The sequence below is a fragment of the Phalacrocorax carbo genome, chromosome 1, assembly GCF_963921805.1.
Source record: "Phalacrocorax carbo chromosome 1, bPhaCar2.1, whole genome shotgun sequence".
NCBI lineage: Eukaryota > Metazoa > Chordata > Aves > Suliformes > Phalacrocoracidae > Phalacrocorax > Phalacrocorax carbo.
In genome coordinates, this window is record NC_087513.1 from 142,397,153 (window position 1) to 142,406,477 (window position 9,325).

Here is a 9,325-nt window from a genome sequence, read left to right on the forward strand (position 1 = left end):
TGTGGTTTCTGTAGGAATGTACTCAAACTCTACTTTCCAACAGGTGACTTCTTCAAGGATAATATTCCAGAAGCAGATCTTTACATCCTTTCACGTGTTCTTCATGACTGGCCTGATGAAAAGATACATGTGCTGTTAAGCAAGATATCAGCTGTCTGCAAACCAGGTAAGTTTTTTCATCTTGTGGGCTTAACGGTATATGTTAATGCATAAACATAATGAGTAATCATAAGCTCATTTTAAAAACCATATTTTTATGTCCAGTCATAGTAGCCTTTGCTTCAATGTCTATGCTTGCATTATGGTAATACCTACTGAGAAAAAAAGGAAACAAAGCTGCTAATAAAACTATATAAAATAAGCCCTTACTATAGTTTCAGGCCTCACATACAACTACATCATCTCCCCTATCTCTGCTATGCCCAGTCTTTCTTACTAAGCCCTGTATCATCAAATAACTAAGCATGTGCGTATTTCTATACATACAGGTAGTCTAACTAAAGTTCCTTTAGGTTAATCAAGAAGCAGCAGTTTGTCTTGCCATCATTTTGCTATCTCAGTAGCACCCAGCATATGGTAAACTGGAGTTCAGCACTACTTTATGCACAGATTTAATGAGAAATAGGTAGCCTCTTCTGCTTTCTCCTACATTTGAATCACAATATCTCAAGTGGGAAGGGACCCATAAGGATCATCGAGCCCAACTCCCTGCTCCTTGCAGGACTACCTAACACTAAACCATATGACTAAGAGCATTGTCCAGATGCTCCTTGAACTCTGACAGGCTTGGAGCCAATGACCACTTCCCTGGGGAGCCTGTGCCAGTGACTGACCACTCTCTCAGTGAAGAACCTTTTCCTAATGTCCAATCTGAACTTCCCCTGAGGCAGCTTCATTCAATTTCCTTGTGTCCTATTGCTGGTCACCCGACAGAGGAGATCAGCACCTCCCTCTCTGCTGCCCCCCTTGAGGAAGCTGTGGGCTGCGGTGAGGTCACCCCTCAGCCTTCTCCTCTCCAAGCTGGACAAACCAAGTGACCTCGTAAGTCTTGCCATCAAGGCCTTTCACCATCTTGGGCACCCTCCCCTGGACACACTCTAATACTGAGGTGCCCGAAACTGCACACAGTACTTGAGGTGGGGCCGCACCAGTGTGGAGTAGAGTGGGACAATCAGCTCCCTTGACTGGCTAGTGGTACTGTGCTTGATGCACCCTAGGACATGGTTGACCCTTTTGGGTGCCAGGGCATACTGTTCACTCCTATTTGGGCAGTATTAAAGATCAAAGGAGAAGACAAAAAGCAGAAAAGCCTGACTGGTTAGATCAATTGATTCCTTAATCCAACAGGATTAATGGTAGCTGTGAAGTTTGTTTCATAGGAGAGCATTCAAAACTAGATCTAGGACATAAAGCATAATCCTGTTTATAAATTATGAAAGAAAATTGTGGGTGACTGTCTTAATCTTCTTATGCAAAGACTGGGGTATGACAGATGCTTACAGGAGTTGCTTGTTTCAAATGGAAACAAGACTGAGTTTAAAAGCAGAGTCAGGAAGTGATCTGAACTTCATTGTAGTGTAGACAGTGCTCTGAACTCCCCCTTCTTTTTATCAATTAAATGGTTGCTTCCAGGAAGAGATACTGAAAGTTCTCTCACTGATTTCCACTGAAGACCTTAAAACGGTAGTCTGAGGGATCTCTGTAACTGTGTCTGAACAAAATACGAAACTTGAAGCTAGAAATACTTTACTGAACTACTTTTGGTTGTTTTGGAAATGCAGGAAGTGCCTTGCTAGTGGCAGAAATTGTGCTTGATGAACAGAAGACACACCCTCCTAGAGCTGTACTACAGTCCCTCAGTATGACTGAAGGCAAGCAGAGAAGTGCCTCAGAATATAAACAGCTACTGGAGAAATATGGATTCACAAATGTACAAATTAAGATCACAGGAAACTTACTAGATGCCGTTTTGTGCTTCAAGAAGAATCTGTCACCATAGTGTGCCCAGAAGCAAACTGGGATGCTGAGTTTTTACAACACTTGTGCAGTATACCCATCATCAACCGGCACATATTGTCAGTTTAGGATCATTTTGACCCTTTATCTGCAGCATAGTTGTTACTGGCCTTGAATAAAAGTTGTACTGCAGCTTCTGCAGGAGTGAGTTCTCTGCATTTAAAAAGTGCCTGAGGCAGGCTGAAACTCCTATGTATTAAATATCTTCATGTCCAGTTCTTTCAGCTGGTTTGCAGATGCATGAAAGATATATTAAGCTTAGACTTGGCATAGCTGTATGGTATGGCAAGTTAAAACTATGAGCTTTTATGAGCCACATTAATACCCACAGTTTTCTTGGACCTTAAAATCAAAGAGAATTCTCACTCTGCAGTGTATTCAGTGGTTACTACTAGTTTTTATCAGAAATTAAAAAACAAAAAATGAATACTGTACCATCTGTCTGAATTGGGGCTGCTAATTCCCTTTTTCACTTTTCTGTGGGTCTTCACTCAAAAACATCTCAAGAATACCCTTTTTTTTTTAAAGCACGTTTTCTGCAGGCAAAAGGGAAAATAGAACAAAGCTCAAACATGTTCCTACAGCAGCCATAATGTCACAGAGAAACTTCAGCAGCCTCTGACCTCCAGCCACAGTATGTACCCACACAGGCTGCAGTTGAGAGCTGTTCCCTTCAGTTCCTATCAGTCTGGGTTTTTTCTGAATACGGTGAAATGGCCGTATAGACTTTCTGTGTTACTTGAGATGAGTCTTAGGATTTATGTGTAAATTCTCTTTTGAAAATTAAAAATAGAAGTTTCTTTATATTCTAGTCCTTAATTGGGGAAGTACATACTGTATCCCATCTCTTCAAGTAGTTTGTCACTGATGTCACCTCTCCTAATGTTTATTTTTTCCTGATACTTTATTGATATTTATTTTTTCTATTTAAAATGTACTTTGTAGTGGAAGCCTTCCTGGAGATTAAAGTTGCACTTTCAAACTAGCTTTCTTCTCTAGCAGTTGTGAGTTTCTTGCCTGTTATACTTCTACAGCAATGATCCCAATAAGTTAGTGTGAAAGAGGCTGTGCCTATGCTGAATCAGCAAACTCAGCAAATTAAAGAGAGCAAATTAATGAGCAAGGTCAAGAGTTGCATATGCCTGGTAGACTCTGTCTTATGTTACTTAATCAGAAGTTACTTTGCTCTTTGAGCACTGAGTAAAGCAGAAGTGCCACAGTGATTCAATTCATCATGAGAAAGATGCTTACTACAGAGCATTTCTTCTGCACAAAATAAGGGAAATGTTGAACTTTTTCATTCTTAGCAGAAGGTTTTTTATAAATGGAAATCTGTCAGATCTCATCCTTACATTTAAAGAGATGAGGCAAGATATTCAACAGCTGAACAAATTTAAAATGTTTCTTTTCCAAATTGGCATGAAGCTTCCATTATGCTTAACAGGTTTGTATTTTGAGAGACTCATTCCAGCAATCAGAACTTTCTCATCTCAGTTATTCATAAGTTCATAATGCTATTCTTTAAGCTGCTATAAGCTGTTTGAGTCAGAAAGTTTCAATCCTAAAGCTGGCACACCTGTAACTGTCCCAGACTTTAAAACTGTGCCTCTAAGTACTATGTATCTGACTGTAGAATTTGAATAGAATATGCTTGGCTACCACACAACCTCAGCGTAGTCTGTGATTAAAGCACAACACTCTATACATGCTAAGGATTAGTCCCTGGGGCATGGTGTTGGTGGTGATGCACCACAGCTTTGCACTCCCAGGATAATTAAGCATTGGAGCAGGTTGCTGAGAGACGTTGTGGAATCTCTGTCCTTGGAGGTTTCAAGAGTTGAGAAGAAAGCCCTGAACAAGCTGAGCTGAATGTAGAGCTGCCCTGCTTCGAGTGGGAAGTTGGACTAGAGATCTCCTGTTCTATAACCATTTGATGTAGCCCAGTCACCTGAGAAAGGAGAAACTTGTCTTTTCTCATTAATGTCCAAATTGAGTTTTTCAGTTGCTCTGGAGAAAGCTGATCTTTTGCTGACTGGTAGAGGGGGTGGATTTAATGGTGTTACACTGAAGAGACTTCCTAAGCAACAGGCATAACTGAGGAAAATTTGGGCCTGTTCTCTAACCAAGACACGAAGAGTCAGGGGGCTGAGTTTTAGAATCCGAATGAACTTTGGCCGATAAAGCCTGTAGGTTTTGTGTTGCTCCCTGGAAAGTGACATTTAACTATGCTTTCTTGAGGGTGCTGCCTTTTACCCACAGTCTGCCTTAACAGTAGTCTAGAGGAAATGCAATGCACAGAAAACATTTTTTTTGAGGTGGAGAGTTGTGGGGATTAACAGAATAATAGACAAATTATAGGCACAAGAACTTCAGCACTTGCTCACTGAACGCCAAGGAAAGAATCCTTGAGGAAGATAGAACGAGATGTTTGCCAGAAAGAGGAGACACAACTCGGTTGACTTCCCTGGCTCAATCGTTTTTATATCAATTTTTGACCTTGTTAACAACTATTAACAGTACTTGTGACTGGAAAAGTAATGGGACGGAAGCGAAGGGTAGTATGTCATCTGAGCCACCAGCACAAAAGCTGAGGAAGAGCTATTTAATGGCTAAGCCCCTTTGCGTGAGCTCTCAGTTCAGTTTCGGATCTGTTAGCTGACTCTGGATAGTGGAAGTATTTAATGTGGGGTTTTAGTTTGGTTTTTTTTAAGTTTCTGGAAGGCTGGGACTTTACTTCCCCCCCCCTTTCTTTTGCCTGAAAATTATGCCCTTGCTAAACAGTGATAATCTGGATTAAATTACTTTCTAATTCAGAAAAGATTGTTATGACCATTAATTTTTATCTCCTATAAAACCATGGCTAAAATTTCTTCATCAAAGTATGCTTCCTGAAAGGGTGGAAAGTTAGCTCTGTTTCAGCCCCTCCCATGAAGAAATTTCAGTTACATTAGTAAATCATCATTAACTGTAAAGTGGATTTTTTTTTTCTTTTTCCCTGTACTAACTTAATTTACTGTGTCTAATTTTTGAAGGTGTTCTTCCCACATTGGTTGTGCTTTCTGGGTATATTTTTTCCAGATTACCCTGATGTTACCTGGGTGTCCAAAACCACTTTCCATGACAATTTGTAATGACTATTCTATTTGTCACCTCCTTTCAGAGTGTACAAAATTTGGACACCATCTTCCAAAGATGCAATATAATGGTGACTTAGAAATGATAGTCCTGCATTACTCTACCTAGCAACATTTGCTGTGTAACTAGGAACAGTGGTTCCCAGGTTGCTGTTGAAGGCAAAAGAGAATCTCATGGGAGAGGGGGAAGGAATAGAAACCACTGAATCCTAACAAATGGGCTTCATCACCCTGACTTTAGATAACTAAATGTTAGGCATCCAAATCACCTAGTCACGTTGAGCTCTCCAATCAGTAGAAAAACAGACATTTTCAGAGGACGATTTGTCTTGCCTCTCTGTGAAAGGCAGTTTCCTGGTTTTCCTACAAAAAGTGATACAGCTGGATGATTGAATTAGAGCAGAAGAGTCCCACTGGGTGGGTAATGTAGGCTCAGGCTCACCTCAGATATACTTGGCTGATCCTTTTTCTTTTTGAAGCAAACCTGTGTCACTGGTTCATCACAGGGTAGATGGCCTGAACTTGCACTTGGTAAGGTAGCTGGTGATACGGGGAAGAAACAGGGAATTTACTAATAAGCTGTCAGGACATTCATGACTCCTGATAGTTAAGACCGAGGTCTCAGCCAGCAGTTTTATCTGCAGGTCTCAGTCTCTTCTCTAAGAAACTGCAGTATTATGTTCCATTTCCTTTTTTTAGTTGTTAAATGTCTGAGGTGTCAGGTAGGAATGGCTCTGAGGAAATTGTCTTAAGGATCAGAAAGATCTGAATGTCATGCAACCCTTAGTAGTACCAAAATCAGTGTAAAATGCTGCTATTTTGATCTGAGTTGGTGGCCTCCAGCCCCCACTGTGCCAGGAGAAACCACCACATAAGATGTAAGGCCGTAAGACAATGAGTAAAACAATGCTCGTTTTGTCAGTAGCCCGCTCGTCTTCCCTTTCCCCTCACGTGTCTGAAGATGGAGAGAGTGGCTGTATGAAACAGGATCACTTTAAGTTCTGCTTGCATCCCTAGGTCAGTCCCACCACAAAGACCCGAGTTCCTACAGAAATAATATATGGCATTGACTTCTTTGCTTCTGTAACACACACCATCCACTGTTTTGCCTGCTCGGCACCGTTTCAGTATGATTGTGAAGAAGCAATATATCCCAAAGAGATTCCTGCCGTACTGTTTTCCATAACCCTCATGCCAAGCCTACAGAAGTCATCCCCTCTTCCCCTGAAAAGAGACATGATTTGACATGTGAGCGTTTGATCACAGTGTGTGGAAGGACATTTCCTGGGTTTTGTGAGAGGAGTGGATTAAACATTTAATAGTGGATTTGTCATTCAAAAGGCGGAGCAAATCCATAAATGATAAATGAAATCACCTGTGTCTTGTAGTTTGCACCTTATAAATGGTAGCAGGATTTTTTTTGCCTGATAATAAACTAGTACTGTTGCATGCATTTGTTTTTAAATTAGGCTGTGGGATTTTGCTGGCTGAAATGGTATTGGATGATGAGAAGAAGACCAGGAGCGCAGCTCTGCTGCAGTCTTTGAACATGCTTGTGCAGACAGAGGGAAAGGAGAGAAGTGGCCCTGAATATCGAGGCTTACTGGAACAACATGGATTCACAGATGTCAAAATCAGACTGACAGGAAATTTGTTAGATGTCATTCTCTCTGTTAAGACCTAGAAAAAATGGATTTAGTAGTAAAATCTGGATGTCTGGTCATGTTTGATGTTTGTAATTATGCAAATAGGTTCTCAGTTTCCCGTCAATATCATAAACAAGAAATGTTACGTCAGCTTTCTGAAGTTACTTTTGAAAAGGGGGAGAGGTTGATTGCATTTATTTGGATCTTGAGTAAAATGACGCCCGAAGATTCTGGCACCATTTGACGGCAGTGATACTGTGGCTGCACAACCCTTGTAGTACCCTCAGAAACAAGTCTGTGACCACAGATGGTATCAGCAGCCCTACAGCAGTATTCATGTTGCTGAGAAATCAGAGTTTCTCCATACTTGGTGCAATCAGAATAATCCAGTTTTTAGACCAGCATATGTCCCTTTACCCCTGTTTCAGGAGGTTAATGCAGGTTTAGTTTCATTACTCCATCACCATCCCTTTTAATATCATTTTATGTTACATGTTGTACTGTAAATAAAGAAGCATTGTCTAATGAAGTCTGGAAACTGCTACTGCAATGGCGTGGTCAAGATTGGAAGCAGAAGAACTGGAGCAGCAGCTTTCCAAGAGAGTGAAGACAGACTCCTCTGCCTTCTGTGAGGTTTCTGGAGAAGGCAGTTGTATAAAAGCACAAGTTTCATCTGTGATTGTAATTGGAGATGAAATGTGGGGGCACCACATTTGGTTCAAGAACATCATCCTCATCCTCCATTTTGGCCCTACTTAATTTGTGAGCTCTTACGAAAGCGGACAGCAGAATATGAGATTAGATGAACAGAAAAGAAAAAAAAAAGTGCAGAAAGAGAAGGAAAAGCACAGTGCTCAAGAGAAAAGTATTTCCCCCAGTCAGATGCATCTGAGCTGCCCAGGTGAACAGGACAGGACAACCGTTTACCGAACAGTTTCGTATCGCACAGGTTACGTACATTTTACCTTCATTTTTCAAACCAACAACACTTCAGGGTCCCTGAGTATGCAGTGCTTTTTTAATCAACAGAAAACCTTTTGGGGAAAAAAATCCCAGCCTTGCACACATTGTGTTGTGCTATGAGAGTATTAACATTCAGTTATGAGCTATTTTTAAAAGAAGAATAAAACACTAAGCTGTTTGTGTGCCTGCCTAAGAATACACACCACAGCCTTTCATTAATTACATCCGAAATATAGTCCTATAACTGCATGCGCCTAGCCCTGTGTGGGCACAGGAGTCGCTTCACTGTATCTGTGTTATGACTTAGAATATAAAATAGCACACAACTTTGTCTCTTTTGACGTGCAAAAAAAAAAAAAAAAGGTATGGTGACATGGAATACCAGGTCTGTCGTACTACGGCAGAGAGAAAGCCTATGCCTGGCACATCCTGGTCTCACAACAGCAACGTGCCCTCCCAGGGAGGTGCTCTCATTTTGAAATCCTGCGAAGTACACGCATGTGTAAGAGCAGTGGTTTCAGACATCTCAGCTACTGCCACTTTGTGGTTGACCAGTCATCTCTTTAAAAAAATATGTTTGGCTTTATTTACTTTTGTAGGAAACATCCATTAAAAGTGAAAGCAATAACAAAAGGTGCGTGTGAACTCATGCCTTCCAGCTAGAACCATTTCAAGACCTACTTTTAGAAGAACAGCTATAATTTCGGACATAAGCTTGCCCTTTAGGTGTAAAATTGTCAGTGTCAGCGTACAATAAAATTAGCAGGAATTACTGACGGAGGAGGCCTGGCTCGGGGCAGCCTGCAGAAGGGCTTTTCAGCATCTGACTCCGAGCGCCCAGACGTGAAGCCCGGACCACACTTCCCCATCCTGCCTGGAGGAAACCGCAGGCATTTCATTGTCTGGGATGACTCCAGTGACCGACGGTGAAGCCGGGCGATGTGGCACCGCAGTGGTGAGGAGCCGCGGGGGGGCACAGAGCCGGGAAGCACGGAGCTGCCTTCCCTCGGCCTCACCCGGCGGGTGGCGAGCGCCGAGCAAAGCCTGCCGGCACCCGGATCAGCGCCCCAGAGCCGCCCCCCGCCGGTTCCCGCGGCCGGACCGTTACAGCGTACAGCTTCCTGCCCGCGCGCCCTACCAAGGGCGGCACGGGGCGGCGGCAGGAAACGCGTCGGGAAGAGGCCGTTGCGGAAAAAACTGTGCGAGCAACGGTCATCTTCACAAAGCGCCGGAGGGCGGGCCGGGTGGGCCGCGCTGCGGTGCCGGGCCGGGCCTACCCCGCCGCGCGGGGGCCGGGCTCGGAGGGAGGAAAAGCCTCTCGCCTTTCGGAAGCGGCGGCGGCGAGTCGCGGCAGCCCCGGAGCTGCCCGGGCGTGGCGGCGCTGCGCCACTGGCGCCGCAGGGGCGGGGGAGGAGAGGGAGCGGCGCCCCGCCTCTCACCGCCGCCCTCAGACGACCCGGCCCCTCCCGCACACAGGCCGGCGAGGCCCCGCCCCCGGGGCGGTGCGGCCAATGAGGGCCCGGAGGCGGGGCCGGCGGAGCCCGGCATTTAGCCGTTGCGCGGCGG

At 43.7% G+C, this 9,325-nt stretch overlaps 1 protein-coding gene across 3 annotated transcripts in view; it reads left to right on the forward strand.

Annotated features, from left to right (window-relative positions):
• ASMTL (acetylserotonin O-methyltransferase like) overlaps positions 1 to 7,321 on the forward strand; it is a 30,607-nt gene extending 23,286 nt beyond the window's left edge. The window contains exons 12-13 of one of the 3 annotated variants that reach the window (XM_064437797.1): positions 44 to 166; positions 6,620 to 7,321. In XM_064437797.1, the coding sequence (XP_064293867.1) occupies positions 44 to 166; positions 6,620 to 6,834 (338 nt within the window). In that variant the 3' untranslated portion in view covers positions 6,835 to 7,321. Of the gene's footprint in view, positions 1 to 43; positions 167 to 1,781; positions 3,002 to 6,167; positions 6,522 to 6,619 lie in introns of those variants that run through there. The other 2 variants (XM_064437806.1, XM_064437786.1) reach the window with 2 other exon arrangements.
• The last annotated feature ends 2,004 nt before the right edge of the window (positions 7,322 to 9,325 follow it).